Source organism: Zootoca vivipara, chromosome 6 (genome assembly GCF_965207765.1).
Source record: "Zootoca vivipara chromosome 6, rZooViv2.hap1.1, whole genome shotgun sequence".
NCBI classification, from domain to species: Eukaryota; Metazoa; Chordata; class Lepidosauria; order Squamata; family Lacertidae; genus Zootoca; species Zootoca vivipara.
In genome coordinates, this window is record NC_142589.1 from 41232548 (window position 1) to 41249818 (window position 17271).

The 17271-nt window shown below is 44.5% G+C and overlaps 1 protein-coding gene across 1 annotated transcript; it reads right to left on the reverse strand.

Moving 5' to 3' along the window:
• Positions 1-1424: 1424 nt before the first annotated feature.
• Positions 1425-16709, reverse strand: CMTM3 (CKLF like MARVEL transmembrane domain containing 3). Its single transcript, XM_035119772.3, has 5 exons — positions 16327-16709; positions 10928-11083; positions 6046-6141; positions 4751-4871; positions 1425-4374 (listed from the first exon to the last, which is right to left on the reverse strand). Exons 1-5 carry the CDS (start codon positions 16447-16449, stop codon positions 4346-4348), a joined length of 525 nt encoding a protein of 174 aa, XP_034975663.2. The 5' UTR covers positions 16450-16709; the 3' UTR covers positions 1425-4345.
• Between the last annotated feature and the right edge of the window lie 562 nt (positions 16710-17271).

The window sequence follows — 17271 nt, forward strand, 5'->3', positions numbered from 1 at the left end:
AAAGTGGCTTTCATCCTACCTAGGCCTTCAATGTTTTATTCTGACATGTAGATCAGTTTCCTTAGATGCTTTCACTGCAAATCACAGCACCTTTACACTAACAAAAATGTACTGTCAAGTTGGTGTAGTTACCACATAGAGATTTGCACCATAATTATATTACTTTGCTTTGCATTCAGATGACGACTTCTGCCTTCCTGGTTTAGCAGCAAAAATATTTAACTTGGATATGCAGGACGCTTTCCTGTGCACAGACCCCCTTTGGTTCCAGATGTGCATAATCCTGTATGTGCTGTGAAACCTTTCCAAAATTTAGTTCAACTGGTCCCAAAATCATTATGGAGACAAGTGATAGCTGTATGCCATGCACTTCCTTTTTATTTGCAATATTTGTATACATTTTTATAAATTTCAAGATGGATTGTAGTAATGATTTTTTACTTTCTTGTGATACTGAAGGCAATCACTAAAGCGCTGCTTGATCTTGTCTGTTTTAAAATTTATTCTTAAGCGGTGTACTTCTGTAAGTTTTGCTTTGTATATTGGCATGACTTTTTATTGGTAATTTACAGTTTAATGTGACTGTCCTGTTTTGATCAATGCTAACATTTCCTCTGTTCTTTTTGATACACCAAGATACTGAGCTCTACAAAAAATAATCTCATGGTACATGTCTGTTTTCATAGTGTTTTTTAAAAATCTGTATTTTTGTATGTAGGGAAAACCATAGGTTTTCTGAATCCTAATCTTGTATGAAATCATCGTAAAGGATTTGTTTAATAAATGGATAGGAGCAACTTGTGCCATCTTTTGTCTTATTCCTCAAATGACATATCACTTTAATCCACCTCCAAGTGAGTTGTTGAATAGTTTAATGATGCATTCAGGCATAATTGACTAAAAGCAATGGCCATCGATTCATTTTTTTTCTATGAGTATCAATGAAGTCCAAGGGACTGTACAAAACCCACAAGGAGCAAAAGTGCAGTTCTTCAAATTTGCAACAGTGTCACAAACAAGTTCCAATGGTGACAGAGGTTGGGAGATGAAGACAGAACACCCCACCTCCTGTGGCTATTCATGACCCCATGGGTACTTTGTGTGCATGCTGAGCTTTCAAATTTCCTTGTGGTGGAGGGGGCAGGATATAAACTCAATAAATCTAAACTAATAAACCCTACAAGTTCTTTTGCACACAGTCATGTGGCTTTATTTACACAAATATCATGGGTTAAATGCCTCCATAAAACCCTTCATAAGGGGGGGGCACGGAGAGAGAATTATAGCCGGCTCCTGAAATACCTGCTTTGGAAAAGGGGCATTTAAATGTCCCAACTAAGGTGCCAATGTATTTATGTACCCTATGAATACCCCGTGAGCGCTGCCTGGAAGATTTTTAAAGACACCAGAAGTAAAGATACACATTTAATATCAATAAAGTTTATTCCAGCATGGTTCATAAATTCTGTGCCAGCTTTGACATGCAGTGTTAAAAAGTCAAGTGAAGACACATTAAAAAATATCACATTCAAGTGTCTGTAAAAAGAGACAAATATAAAATGCCCATTTCAAGACTACCAAGCCCATGCGCTAGACTAAGACAGGACACTTACCGGTAGTTACCCTGTGAAGGAGCCAGCCTTCAGGGCAGTATTTTTGTCATTTTCAAGCCTGAAAAAGCACCTCTAGTGCACTGCTAGCAAAAGTCACTGAAATAAGGATTCTCCCCCCCCCCAAGTCTTAATGTATCTACAAAACTACTCTATCAATATATTGTGGCTTATCATATGTGGTAAATACTGTGTAGAAATACATTGTTGAAGGAAATACAAAACAGATTAACCTTTTAGTTGAAGAAAAATGGGAAATGAAATACAGGCTTGCAATGTATAGTCATAACTCACAGTTTGGATGGGCTACTGCTGCAGCTCACTTAAAAACAATGCAGGTATTTGTGACTTCTTTCTCTCACTTGGATGTACCCAGTTGATTTTGCCCCACAAGTGCTGTTCCAGCTTGTATTTACTGTTCTTCAGGATCACTATTGCTTGTGGTTGTTCTTGGTAAGTTATTCAAGCTACTGCATTAAAAGCAGATTCAAATTTTCTTTTCTACCTCCTCAAATGCACTTCTGTAAACTGAATAACAGTTGATCTAGAGGAAAACTGCATCCTAATTAAGGGTGTTTCCCAACTGTTTCCTTGATTCAAAACAAGTTTGCCAAAGGCAGATTTGTTGGCCTTGCCATTGTATGATGGCCTGCATGTTCCAGTGTAGGCCTGTTTATATCAGTTCAGCTTTGTTCAGATTATCCTCTTTTCATAAAAACATAGTACTTGCCCCCCCCAATAGAAATTCAAACTTTTCTTGTGCATCATCTCAAGGACAAAGTTGATGCACCTTTAGATTGTCACTGCCAAGATCTCATTTGCTGTTATGGCTTAAAGTCCCATACAGTGGAAGAATAACAGATACTGAGCACCCTTACCTGCTTTCTCTAAAATAATTCATTGCTTGAAAATAAATCACCATTACATATCCTTTCCTATCTTATTTGTTAAGCCAGATATATCATGAAGGTACATGAAGTTGCCATGGGTCTTATCTAATCTTGCAAAGTCTACCCTGATGCAGCAGGAGTACAACATAGGAGGAAATGTTAGATTCCCACAATGAGCATGCTGTGATAAAAATAAGCAAAAGTGGTGGGGTGGGGTGGGGTGGTCTGCTTTGCTGATGTTACTTGTCTTTTTGACTCCGCTGTAATCCTTTTAATAGAGAGTGAACATGTGCTCTACCATCAACCTACAGCCTGTCTTTAAAAAATGACCCAAACAAAGGCTATATAGGAAACCCAAGCACCCAACTCAGCAGAATAGGGCAACCCTGAAGCCTACTGCCAAGAATCAAATATGTACTTACATCTTTCATACTAATTGTGCAAGAGCTCTGAAGCTGGTCTTCGAAAGACTTTGGAACGGGGATTATAATCAGGGCCGTCTTAAGGGTATCCAGTGCCGTGGTGTAAAAATCCCTCCGGCGCCCCCCCCTGGCTTGCTAAGCGCCATTGGAACGGCGGCTAGCAAGCCTGCTGTTGCGAGGGGGCGTGGCGGGAACATTGCACCAAAAGGAGCCCTTTTGGGCGCTGCTCCCACCCCCCCACCCCTGTCTGGGAGCAGCTGGAGCTCTTTTCACAGTGCGCCCCGGCCTCGCCTCCACGTGGGCCGCGCAGCTCCCCCACTCGCTGGGGCACCCCTGAGAGGCCAGTCAGCCCAGTAGGAAGGACGGCTCTGATTATAATGTGGTGAAAGTTGGGACACTTATCCACTTTCTCACCTGCTTATATGTAGTATGATAAGTTCCCTTCTCCAGCTGTTTTCCACAATTCTTGCTAAAAAACAAAAACACAAGCCGATTCTTTGGAACCTTGCATCTCTATGTCTAGACAAGGCATGTGGTGTACAAAAATTGTGGGGAAGACAAAACTAAGTATCCCTATTTCTCTTAGGCATTCTTCTAATGCTGCTTTTCCTAAAGAAAAAGCAATGGGATGCTTCCATGCATTTGCACGTAATGTAAAGCATCAATTATGCTGGAATATGTCTTCTTCATAGCCTTTTTTCTGCATCCATTAAGTAATAAAGAGGTCTCCAGCACACACGCACACACACAAAATCCACTTCTCATACAGTGGTACCTCGGGGTTGAAAATACAGGGTTACAAATGCTTCAGGTTACAAACGCTTCAGGTTACAGACTCCACTAACCCAAAAATAGTACCTCGGGTTAAGAACTCTGCTTCAGGATGAGAACAGAAATCGTGCTTCAGCAGCGCAGCGGCAGCAGGAGGCCCCATTAGTGGTGTCTCAGGTTAAGAACAGTTTCAGGTTAAGAACGGACCTCTGGAACAAATTAAAATCTTAACCAGAGGTACCACTGTATTTCCTTTTTCTCTCTAGCTTAAAATCTCAATCTAAGGAATTGATTTTTTAAAAAGAGTGCTGAAGTTAAGACTGGTTTAGCGTTTTGTGTTCAGAACTGAACAGGTTTCATGCTTGTCTGATACAATCATTAATGTACGCAACCCTGATTATAGTCTGTTTTTTAAAAAAAGGTTAAGAAAATTTTACTGAACAGTACATTTTAGTGCTGAATGAGAAAAGACAGAGAAAAACATCCAGGCTCAAACAGCAGCAGTTTTTCTGAGGAAGTCTTTCATGAGACTAGCATATCCTCAGCAATGGCTTTGGTGATGATCCGTACAATGGAAATAAAAGTTCATAAAAAGGTTACTGTTGCTAAAAGAAGAGTGTGCCCATTGCCCTCCCCTTTTGGCACTGGTGCTTCAGTCGGAATCTGAATCCGAGTCATCATCTGAAAGAGAGAGAGAGGGTGTCAATAAAAATGTCAGGCTTGGGGTGGGCCTTATTTTATATGTGCACAATATAAATGCATTTACAACAAACCATGCTTCCATGCCTTGGTATCTTTTGTAATACCCCATCATTCCTATAACTTTTAAAAATTGGAATTGAAATGTGTGATGCACAACACAGCCAGATCATATATTCTAAATACAGAAGCTGAAGGTTTCTTTTTATTTTATTTTATGCAGCTTCTAAACAGAGGATAGCAATACTTGAGAGAAGGCTTGCTCCCATCTATTGCAGCTCTACATCTATTGCAAATATAGCCCACAAATGAGCTTGGATCTGTGGCTGATGGCAATGCAAAACTTGTTTGTACCTACCTTCTGATTTACGTGGCTCAGGAGCATCTGAAGTATCTCCTTGCTTGAGATATGTCATCAGGTCATTAAAGGTTAGGTAGACGTAAACGCAATAGACAACTGTGGCGATGAATCCAAGCACCTGAAGAGCAAAAGGTTTTGAAAAGCACAGTTTTTGAAAGCACAAATGAAAGGGAAAAAATTGTGCAGGAACAGCGTATTGAAAACATCTCCCTGCTGGCATCAGCTGCTGTGTGTCTCCGTATTTAAGGGAATTTCAAGCGTTTCTAGTCCTCATGAGGAGGTACTTAAAGGGTCACATCAAAGTTACACTGATTTCAGTGAATCTACTCTGAGCATGGCTGTTATCAAACGTAAAGAAATATTAACAATTAAAACACAAAGTTTACATCTGAGTGAAGACTAGAGCTGTGTGGAAGTGACCTTTCAAAACCCTCCACCCTAATCACAAGCAAAGAAATTGGAGGGACATTCCAGGGTATTGGGGGGGGGGTGTCACAAAAGTGAAATAAAATATATTTAGAAGAAATTCTGCAAAGTGGTCTTTTTCTTAGGGTGGGAATGTGTAAGGAAAACATATCCAGTCATATCAGAAAAAACATTGTTGAGTTCAGCTCTTGTAAACACAGTAGTTCTGAAGCATGTGCGCGCGCACACAGCCCCCATTGGAAGATTTGTTGTGTTGCACCGCAATTCTCCATTTGCATGAAGTCAGGGTGGTGTAGGGGAGCAACTGTGGAGGCAGGCTGCACAACAGTAGTAGCCATGGAGCTTCATTAATTGGGCGGAGGGTGAAAAGGATGCTTAATAGCTGCACTGTGTGACAGGATAAAGATGCAGGAGGTTATCATGGAGGTTGTTTGGATGTAAGAGGCTTGTGCAAAAGGAGGGGCAAAGGAAGCATAGATAAGGGGGTGAAGGTGAAAATGGGTGAGGCTGCAGAATAGAGGAGAAAGGGGGCTCTAGAAATGGGGTTGGGAAGGTGAACATTAAGCTTAGTGGGAAGGGGAGGCTCTAGGGGTTTAATGTGGGGGAGATGGCCGGGAGGTTAGTGAGGTGATCAGAAGTTTTTAATAGATTAAACACCACAGCTCTTATTTCAATATTACGATGGCCATAGCTGTTCCTTTGTATGAGTATCTCAATACCATTCAACAGATCTTCCTTCATTTTGAGTGTTTAATCTTAGTTGCATAGAATGGATGCAAAACACCTATCAGTACCAGGTAGGTAGGTAGAATTTGTCCCCTTATCATTCACTCCCAGGTATGAACCAGCCTGAAACATCAACTTACTCCTGCTGCCTTGGATGCTGTGTCAGAATATTTTGAGACTGCGGCAATCGAGATGGCAAAATATATAATAGCAGCAATGATGCCACATAAAAAATCCTGCAAGACAAAAGAGTTTTGAAATCACGTTAAGGACGAAGTTTTAAGCTGGATGGGTGGCAAGGTTATGCACAACACATATCCCCTTAATTGCTGAAAACCAGTCAATTGACAGCCCCGATCACTTTTAGCTCAACACTGGTGGCCCTACCAAGTTATTAACAGGATGCAATCAAGCTTCTGCACCCAACTGCATGTGAGGCTTATTTAGGTTTTGCACTGGATGTCTCAGCCAGACTCAGATGCACATGCTCCTCAGCTATGATACCCTACTAATTCTTGATTCTCATGGGAACCGCTGAAGGTGCCACTCCATCGCACACTTGCTGGGGTGTTCTCAGCTACACCTGTTGCATAGGCTCCTTCACCTAAGCTGGAGTGTTTTATTTGGGAAGAACAAGAAGCAGAGCAATGGCTCCCAGTGTTGAGTAGTGCAGAATTTAGTCTAGAACCCGACTACCCGGCAAAGTGTGCTGGGCAGCAAAATACGCTGGACCAATATGTTCTCTTGTCTTTAGCAAGCTCTTAAGCAGGACATGCATTTAATCAAACCAATTGGCCCTGATCCAGCTCTAATCATATGCAACTATTAGAAGCTCCATATGGAGATGTGCCACTGAATCAAAGACCCTCAGGCCAGTTTAGTGGGGCCCAGATGAACCGAATAACACAAAAGCATGCCCACTGGCTGGACACAAAGAAGCTTCCAGGTGAATCTCTATTATTACACTGGGCTGAAGGGTATTTCATTGCAGAGATCTTCTGTACCAGGTTCTAGTACATAGAACAGATGAAAGAACTAGTTGGCCATTGTAAGATGCAAATCCTTCAAGAATCTGAAATCCTTTGAAGATCAGAAAGAGGTTGCTACCATGTTTCTCATATTATAAGACACGTCTTATATTAATTTTTCCCTAAAAAACACACACACTATGGCTTATTTTCAGGGGGTGTCTTATTTTTTTTCCTTCCTCCTGCCGCGGCCGGCATTGCTGCTGTGCCTATCACTATGTCTTATTTTCGGGGTATGGCTTATATTCCTTGAATGCTTAAAAATCCTGCTATGGCTTATTTTATGGGTATGTCTTAAAATATGAGAAACAGGGTATTATGTACCATGCTGAGAACTGTCCACAGTTGCTGTTAACAGACTCAGACCTCACCTCCGCTGTGCAGTTGCAGAATTTCCACAAAAGCAGACCTACAGCATCATCTTTCTAGGACATTGTTACTACAGTGGTGCCTCGCTAGACGAATTTAATTCGTTCCATGGGTCTTTTCTTATAACGAAAAATTCGTCTAGCGAATCCCATAGGAATGCATTGAATTTTTTTAAAAAAAATTTTTTTGCCCATAGGAACGCATTAATTGAATTTCCTATGGGAAACCGTGATTCGCTAGACGAATTTTTCATAAAACGAATTCGTCTAGCGAGGGCATTCGTTAAGCAAGGCACCACTGTACTGTGCAGGTGACAATGTCTATTCTTGATTTGTGCCACTGGGTGCTTTTAGTTTGAGACAATTCATTGGGTTAAAAGGAAAAGAAAAGCTGCTCGATGCTTTTTGAAACAAAATCTGGTTCACAGAAGTATACTTGAGCGCCTTCTTTTGACACAACACATATGGCTTCGCTTCATTACCTTGAAATCCACTGAAATTTAGTTTGAGGTAGAGAAGTTTCCCCGCAAAACATTTGTGTTATTTTTTTCAGGAGAATGATTTATTGTTAATTCTCCCTTTTACAATTATTTGGAGAGCATCCTATTATGGTAAGTATTTTATAAAATGGGGCAATGTTTGGAGGCAAGTCCTCATTGGGTTTCTACAGCAAATGCCTAGCTGTGCTGCTTATATCTCTCACGGTATAGGGACCCAGGTGGCGCTGTGGGTTAAACCACAGAGTCTAGGGCTTGCTGATCAGAAGTTCGGCGGTTCGAATCCCTGCAACGGGGTGAGCTCCCGTTGCTCGGTCCCAGCTCCTGCCCACCTAGCAGTTCGAAAGCACATCAAAGTGCAAGTAGATAAATAGGGACCGCTCCGGCAGGAATGTAAACGGTGTTTCTGTGCACTGCTCTGGTTCGCCAGAAGTAGCTTTGTCATGCTGGCCACATGACCTGGAAGCTGTCTGCGGACAAATGCTGGCTCCCTTGGCCTATAGAGCGAGATGAGCGCCGCAACCCCAGAGTCAGACACGACTGGACCTGATGGTCAGGGGCCCCTTTACCCTTTACCTTAGAGAAGTTTCCCCACAAAACATTTGTGTTATTTTTTTCAGGAGACTGATTTATTGTTAATTCTCCCTTTTACAATTATTTGGAGAGCATCCTATTAAGTATTTTATAAAATGGGGCAATGTTTGGAGGCAAGTCCTCATTGGGTTTCTACAGCAAATGCCTAGCTCTGCTGCTTATATCTCTCACGGCAGCTTCTCAGGAAGAAACATCAAGTGACTAATGGGAAATAATATGCTGTCATTGAGAAACTAAGCTGGAGTGCAGCTTTGCATTTTTCAAATATGGCACTGCTAAATAGAGAATTTGTTTGGAACCAGAGCAGCACCTAGTGGTCAGTTTGAGGAGCAGCTAGTAACTATTGATAGGCTAAGTCAGGAGGAAGACAATTTTAATTTATTTAAGGTATTTATATATTTAGAATTTCTAAGTAGTGTACATAAAATGTTTTAAACCCATACAAAGAATGAGAACAATTAAAATTCACCCTAGAAACATAAAAATACCTTTAAAATATGCCTGCTAAAATAGGAAAGTCTTTGTCAAACACCTCAAGTTAAGCAGGGATGGGGTTGGAATGCCTAAACTTGGCTGAGAGGGGGTTCCAAAGAATTGGGGCCCACCATACTGAATGCATGGCTCCTGGTGGGTGCAAGGGGTGATACGATAGCCATGTTCAAATATATAAAAGGATGTCATATAGAGGAGGGAGAAAGGTTGTTTTCTGCTGCTCCTGAGAAGCGGACACGGAGCAATGGATTCAAACTACAAGAAAGAAGATTCCACCTAAACATTAGGTGTTCCTGACAGTAAGAGCTGTTCCTGACAGTAAGAGCTGTTCGGCAGTGGAATTTGCTGCCAAGGAGTGTGGTGGAGTCTCCTCCTTTGGAGGTCTTTAAGCAGAGGCTTGACAGGCATATGTCAGGAATGCTTTGATGGTGTTTCCTGCTTGGCAGGGGGTTGGACTGGATGGCCCTTGTGGTCTCTTCCAAATTTATGATTCTAAGCCATGTGTTTGAGCCAAGGAGACCACTAAGAGAGAATTCCCCAAAGATCTCTGGAGACTAAGGTCAGGGAAGAGTGGCTTGTCTAAGGCTACCTAGGGAGTTGTTTGCAGAGGTTCAGTTGCACAGTCACTATGTTATTTGAATACTCACTCCATCTAAAAATAAGCTCTGATGGTAAGTGACAACAGATTTGCCATCAAAATGAAACCTCTGAAAGACAATAGGGAAGTTCCAGTGTGTTGGGGGAATCCCAAGGTTTGCAGAATATATATACAGTGCTTTTCCCCCCTGGGGGAATGCATACCCCTAAACATTTTTGTGAATCTAAGTTTGGCCTCATTGAGGGGCAGTATTTCAATATGAGTAGGAAAGTGAGAGTACCCCTAAACTTTTTTTAAAGAAAAAAAGCACAGGATACTGTATAGGGAAAATATTAATGGAAAACCCCCTAAGAGGACAGCAACCAGCCCACCCCCTAAACCACTCGGTGAGGACTGAGCAGGGTCAGTGGTCACAGGGAGAATGGAATGGAGGGCAGCTGGTTGGAACAGTGAACAAGGAGCATTCCACACGGCAACATTTTGCACGTTCCACTTTTAGCTGTGATAACTGACGATGATGGCATTAACGAAAATTAGATTTCATCCAAACACAGTAACAAAACTGACAAATGATGTTGCAGTTGAACAGTTTAAGACACAGTGATGTGCACCTCATCTATGCATATGGTACACAGTGACTGCTTTGCACAAGATTAATCTTTCAGCCTGGCACTACAAGTCATCCTGGGAGACAACATAAGCAGGTTTTTGCCTGTGGTAGCTGGGTGCTAGAGGGACCCAGGTGGCGCTGTGGGTTAAACTACAGAGTCTAGGGCTTGCTGATCAGAAGGTCGGCGGTTCGAATCCCTGCAACGGGGTGAGCTCCCGTTGCTCGGTCCCAGCTCCTGCCCACCTAGCAGTTCGAAAGCACATCAAAGTGCAAGTAGATAAATAGGAACTGCTCTGGCGGGAAGGTAAACGGCGTTTCCGTGCGCTGCTCTGGTTCGCCAGAAGCAGCTTTGTCATGCTGGCCACATGACCCGGAAGCTGTCTGCGGACAAACTCTGGCTCCCTCGGCCTATAGAGCGAGATGAGCGCCGCAACCCCAGAGTTGGACACGACTGGACCAGATGGTCAGGGGCCCCTTTACCTTTACCTTTACCTGGGTGCTAAAGCAGTCATGATACTAGGAGGTTATGCCCATCAACACCGCAGGCTCTCCCAAAATTCCCAGCTACCCACCATTCTTTCACTTCAAACGTGCACCTCCTTCACACCTTCCTTGCCAACCTTGGATATTCATTCCAAGGCTATGCAGGGATGGCCATTTGCAACTCTCCCAAGGCTGTTAGTCTCCCAATTGCCCTCAGTTCCAGACAGCAATACCTGGAGGATCACAGATTCCCTACTGCCCAGTCTAGATAGTGACTGGCAACCCGCCAACCCCCCCCAACAACCATTTCATAGACTCGACTCAGATTGATCACATATGTCCACACACTTACCGCCAAAAGCCAGTAGACGGCTTTGAACCTCTCATTAAGCTTTAAAGAATAGGCAAAGAAAAAACACAGGGCTGCCAGAAGTGTTAATAGTGGTACAATCAGGAAAGACCCAGCAGATGAGGCAATAAAACAGATGAAGATGATGAACGACAGCACCTGCAACACAAAGGAGAACATTACTGGTCACCTGGAGCTCAGAGCATATGGGTTCCTCCAGGCGTCCCTTGTTATTCAGCATTCATTGCAATTCGTGCTCATTATATTATTGGGGCAGTTATACACAATCACACCTTCAATACCATTTGTTTTCAGTCTCAGAATGGAGTTCAGTCCTTTCACGCAAATGTCCATTCCTTGCTTCCTTCTTTCCAAACTGCTTTAGTTTCATCAGCCTAATTTAGAGGTGGGAAGTTAATATCTCTAAAAGAAACCTGGGAATCTGAAACTCTTGCCTGATCTACTGGAAATCAGCTAGAGATTGATCAGTAGATCCCAATTCTAAAATATAGAAGCCTGCATATGGCAAACTAAGCAATGTCATTTTTATGACAAAGCAAGATTAAGGCTGCAATCCCAAACTCACTTACTAGGGAGCAAGGGCCACTGAACACTGCAAGAGAGACAGCAGGAATCAAACGAGTCCATCTTAATTTTATTCTGCTCAGTTGTTCCAAGGAATCTCTGGAGAGGAAGCAGACAGCACTTCCTCTTTTTTAAAGATTTGATAAACCACTCCAAGCAAGCAATGCAAAGCAGCAAATGCTTACTCTGAGGAAACAAGAGCAACACTGTTTTCAGGAACACTAACACAACATGCTTTATTTAGAATCTGGAAGTGATTTGTCTTACAGAAAGCTTGAGGTAGTGCTCAGAGGTCTCTGAGGCTGTGCACAACTTCCTATATATGATCTTTATTTCATTGTTCTACCATCAGCCAACTCCATCAGGCTCCTCCCTCTCCCAACTGTCATCTGGCAGAAGGCATTCCATCTGGCTACAGAAGAGGTAGAGAAGGGAAGCAAGACCACTCCAATGGCTCTGCTGAGAAACCAGCAAATTTTGGCTCCTCCTCTCCTTCAACTGCTTACATCCCAGCTGGCCATTTAAATAAACTAGAAACTAAAAACTAGTGCCAGGGTCTGCTTTTTTCCTTCTCCTTCTCAGTCCATTTTCCTTTTGTGCCATGACTTACTTATTGAAATCCTGAGAGAAGTCTTGTTGTTTTGTAAACTACTATGGGAGCCTTTTTCAGATGAAAAGCAGGGTAAAAATGCTTCCTATAAAGAAATTACTGTATATCATCACTGTTACTAATTTCTATTGAAAAGAACAAGCAATCAAGTGTAAAAGCAGCAGCAGCAGCGCTGTGGCCAGAATCAAGAAGACAGCATTCAGGATTTGGGTTTCCCCAACAAAAGCTCCTGCCCACTTGCTGCACCCAACACATTATGAAAATTTTGATTTGGATGAAAGGAGAGACTCTCAAGCTATCTGTGAAATAGGGAGGGTCTCCTAGTCTGGGACAGAGAGCAATTCACATTTCTCTAGAAGTTCTATAGATCCTGGCTAGAAATCTTGGAGAATTCCATCAGAAATCAAAATTGCTACAATGCGCATGTTCAGAGGTCAGGAACAAAAAGCATATAAGCAAATGCGAGTGGTATTCACTATCTTTTTTTTAAAAAAAAGTGTAAACGACATGTTTCTTCAACGTTTTTGACACTTCCATTCCACTAAAACTGATTATATAATTAATTACATTACTTTCACCATTAGGGGATGGCAGAAGCCAAATGGATGCAGAATGGATGCAGCGCCGATTGTGATGAACACAGGATGCTGGGGGGGGGAGGGGGTGTTTATATTGTTGCTTCTTTAAACCTGGCCTATATTTGAAGCTATATTCCTTGTGTTCTATACACACACTCTCATATGCACACCAACCTTCCTTTCTGGAGTTCCTAATGGCATGGTGATGGCAAGGTGGGCAACTCGGGTAGTAGGGATTTCAGTAAGGCTTTTGACAAAGTTCCCCATGATATTCTCATGAGGAAGCTGGTAAAATGTTGGGTGGATTTGTAGCTGGTTGACTGACCCCAAAGAGGTCATCCTGGGAAAAAGGGGCTGCAGGCCCATTGTCCTGGGCCCATTGTTGTTCAATGTCTTTATAAATGACTTGGATGAAGGAATTGAGGGGATGCATCAGAACTTAAGAGCCACAGCTCACCTAGTCCAACAACCTGACAGCAGCCAACTAGATGCCTCTGGGAAGCCCACAAGCTGGACACAAAGGTAATAGCCCTCTCCTCCCAAAGTGCCACCAAGTCCTAAGAGAACCAGGGAGGTCCTAGGTAGCCAGTGTGACTAAACAGGTGCTGATGGAGCTCTATGAATTTATTGAATCCCCTTCTGATGCTATCTGCATAGCTGATCCCCACCACATTTTGTGGCAGTGAATCCCATAATTTCATTATATGATTCGTGAAGAAGTCCTTTCCTTTGTCCGCCCTGAATCTCCTGCCAATTTAGTTTCATTGGATGACTCACTTAACACCAGATTTTGGGAGAGGCAGCGATGGAATTTTCTCAATCCAGTACAGTATCCACTTTTTGTACAAGACGCATCATTTTGTAAAAGTTATGTCATATATTACCCCCCCCAACCAAACCCAACACACACACGCGCGCGCACACACACACACACACACACACACACACACACACACAGAGAGATAGATAGATATGCTTTTAGGAGACTCCCTAGAAGAGATCTCAGCACTAGAATAATCAACAGAGCATCTAAAACTCTGCCCCTTTCCATTTTTGTGTGAAAAGTTCCTCCCTGTGGAACGCCCTCCCATCAGATGTCAAAGAAATAAACAACTATCTGACATTTAGAAGACATCTGAAGGCAGCCCTGTTTAGGGAAGTTTTTAATGACTGGTGTTTTAATGTATTTTTAATCTTTTGTTGGAAGCCGCACAAACTGGCTAGGGAAACCCAGCCAGATAGGTGGGGTAAATAATTATAATATTATTATTATCCCTCTCAAAAGTTGCAACATCAGATATGAATATACAGCTAATCCACAGCCCTGATAAAGCTGTAAGGGCAAGATGAGGGGAGGCTTGAGCAAAAGAAGCTGTTTTAAACCAGGTTGTATAATGGGCATGTACACATTACTATTTACTCTGGCTCCAGTGTGCTCCCATGGCTGTTTTAAAGCCTAGTGCACATGACATTAGCCAAAATCTCTAACTATTCTGCTGGTTCTTGAGAAATACTCCTGGCTCATGCATTTCCCCTCAAACCAGCTCCTATCCAACTTAAAAATGCAAGATGTGGTTAGGCCGAAGTGTGTACAGTTCAGACAGCCATTGCACATGTGCAGATGACAGCTGCTAAACTACTGATGTGTACATACCTTACATGGTAGCAGCTCCGGGATCCCAAGCATAGAGCCTTTGCCATCACCTGTTGCCAAACCACCTTTTAACTAGAGATACTGGGGTTTGGACACCATCTGCATGCAAAGAATGGGTGCTACCACCAACCTGTGGTCCCTACCCTCTGTTCTCTTGCTTTGCTACAGAAATGATTTCACATAATCTTGGTCCCATCCCCCTCCACCCTCCCACAATATTCAAGAACCTGTAGAAGAATATTTCCACCTCAGTGGTGACTGGTGCCCATTGGGACTGGCAAGGAGACCAACAGTGGGTAGAGCAAGAGCCAATGACAGGCAGAGCCAACTAAACCTAGTTTGGTCCCCATTTTCTTCCTCCCAACTGAGTTCTAGAAGGGCAACACCAAGACCGACAAGCAGAACCACTCTTGTGAGCTAGTTGTATGTAAGAGGGCAGGCAGGTGGCGGCTGGCTGAGGGGAGACTGAGATTGGTGGGGCTGTGCCCCATTTCCTCAAATAGGACAGCCTCCGCTGTCCAACCTCCCAGGACACTGTCATTAACCTTAATGCAGCTATTCTCAAACAAAGGAACTTCAATGGAAGACTACAACATGAAAAGGCTGGATTTGAATTCATCAAGGGATTGAATGCTATCATTTGTGGTTTTAAATGAGATAGTCATTCCTTATCATGCTACAGTGAGTTAATTAACTTACCCACGATAGGATTTGTGTTATCGCCTACATTGTGTACCATCACTGCTTTCTTCCAGGCCTGTTTCTTGAGTATTAATCCTCATCCGTTTGCACAAAATTTGCCGGGATGTCAGGGGGTGGCTCACCATGTTGTTTTGCTGCCCCTCCTGTTGCCACCCCCACTGAAGCCTTGCTTACCAGGGTTGTGCTAAAGTGCTTTGTGGCGACATCTCAGCAGAAGCTGCTACCTCTGCTCACTTCTTCAGGGCGGTGGGACACCACACCTGTGCGGACTCCACTGCTCACAGCAGCTGCCTCAGTCCACCACATGGCCAGCCTGGCTGGCCCCCTAAGGACTGTTATAGGCACATCCAATGGTGTACTGAGCATTCATTCTGATTTGTTTGCCAGGACCTCACGTCAAGCAATTGTTATCCCATGTTTTCCACTGCATTTCCCCCTTAACTTAAAAAGACTGTGGGGTGTGAAGCACATTCGTTGCCCAAGGGCGCCAAATCTACTTTAATTGCTCAACTTGAATACCACAGGATGCAAATTGATTTCAGTTGCAACACACAGGCAGCCTGGAAAAGGCCACCGTTAATAACCCAGTCGTCACTATCTCTTTGACTTTATACAGATCCTTTCCCTCATACGTCACTATTCTACAGCCTCAACGCCACGAATGCTATTCATATCCGCAACTTCATGCTTCCAAAGTGGACTCTAGCCCAGAAAAGCGTTTGCACCGTAATAAACTGCTTAGCTTCCACGGTGCCGGAAGCCTCTTTCTTTGTTTTTGCTACCGGTAGTACAGAAATCGCCCGGGCTTGTGCCTATCTCCAGTCTCTCCCTCTCCCCTCCGGGGTGGGCGTGGTGGCCACCATCGCGGTCCCTGGGAGGCGGGGGGGGGCTCGTTTTTTTTTGCTGGGAGGGCTTGGTGAATCTTACAGGACGCCTGCTGGAGCCAGTCCTGGTTTTCAAAGGGACTCAGGCTGCGATCCAGCACGCGCGGTTTACCTGCGAGTAAGCGCCCACTGGACAGGGCACCGGAAAGATTGCTGTGGGAGAGGGTCACGTTCAGGGCAAAGGAACTTGATCTCGTTTCCCTCCTTTGCGCCTGGCAGACTTCCCGCGGCGGGGAAAACTTTTGCCAGAAAAGATTGCAAGCAGAGACTGCAGTTTCTCCTCCGCCGCCGCCCTACTTCCTCGTCCTCTCCGCCTCCCTTCCCCACGCGCAGCCCTTGACTCGAGTTTGCAATGCATTCGCGCGCCCCCCTTCCGCGCTCCATCTTACCGCCTCGGCCAGCAGGAGCCTCCCTTTGCAGGAGCTCAGAAACTCCTTGAAGGACAGGAGCAGGCGAGCCCCCGGCGGAACCGCGTCGCCGGACTCGGGATCCTCCGCTTCGGGTCGCTCCATGCTCGGCGGAACCGAGCGAGGCGTCGCCTAGCCAAGAGCGGAGAGCAGAGCGCCCCGCCGAGTTGACGAGGTTTTTTCTCGTTTTCAAAGGGAGGGAAACGGAAATCCTGATTCTGCGGAAATGGGGGGCAGAAAACGCCGAGCCGAAGGGAAAAAAAAAAGTTTCCTCAGCGGTTGCCAAATCTACAGCTGGGGACGCTGACGAGCAGCCGCTGCCGCGCGGCGATCTCGCGCCTCTCGTGCGCCCCGCCCCTTCCGACGAAGAGCCGGGCGAGGATCGGAGGCGGGCGCCGCGTTAGGCGACCCCCGCCCCCGACTCGTGCAGCTGCTGGAAACAGGGAGTGCTTCCTCAGGCGAGTCCACCTCCGTGCGCAGCTGTTGCAAACCCCAGGACGTGACCGGGGAGCTTGCGCCCCGCTGCAATGTTGCTTCGAAGGATTCGAAGAGCGTTGCTGCATCAGAGATGGAAGATCCACCTGGTCCCTGTTTCCGACCTAGAGCACCCAGCGGCCAATAGCCACGGTCACCTCCACACGGTACATTTAAAACAGGCTTGTACCACTTTGAATTCCCGCAAAGAATCCTTGGAACTGTGATTTAAAGGGTACAGGCTTTGCAGAGCTTCAGTCCCCAGCATAGTTGCCACCTCCCTCCCTAGGTGCCCTAGCACCCACAAAATTCCCCACAAATTTTGGTGCCAGGGCCATGCACACTGCATGGCACCCACAGCCCTGGGACCCATGGTCACGGGGCTAAGTTGACACTCCTGGTTCCCAGCGCCCCACACAAATGACACTTCCCAGGATTATCAGTGACTCTTGA

What these genes read in the sequence shown, in the direction of transcription:
- CMTM3 (XM_035119772.3), bottom strand. Translation starts at nt 16,449, where the DNA reads ATGGAGCGACCCGAAGCGGAGGATCCCGAGTCCGGCGACGCGGTTCCG. An exon ending in GGCTCCTGCTGGCCGAGGCG is followed by an intron (nt 11,084 to 16,326) that starts GTAAGATGGAGC and finishes TTTGTGTTGCAG; the next exon opens with GTGCTGTCGTTCATCATCTT. An exon ending in CCGTCTACTGGCTTTTGGCG is followed by an intron (nt 6,142 to 10,927) that starts GTAAGTGTGTGG and finishes TTTGTCTTGCAG; the next exon opens with GATTTTTTATGTGGCATCAT.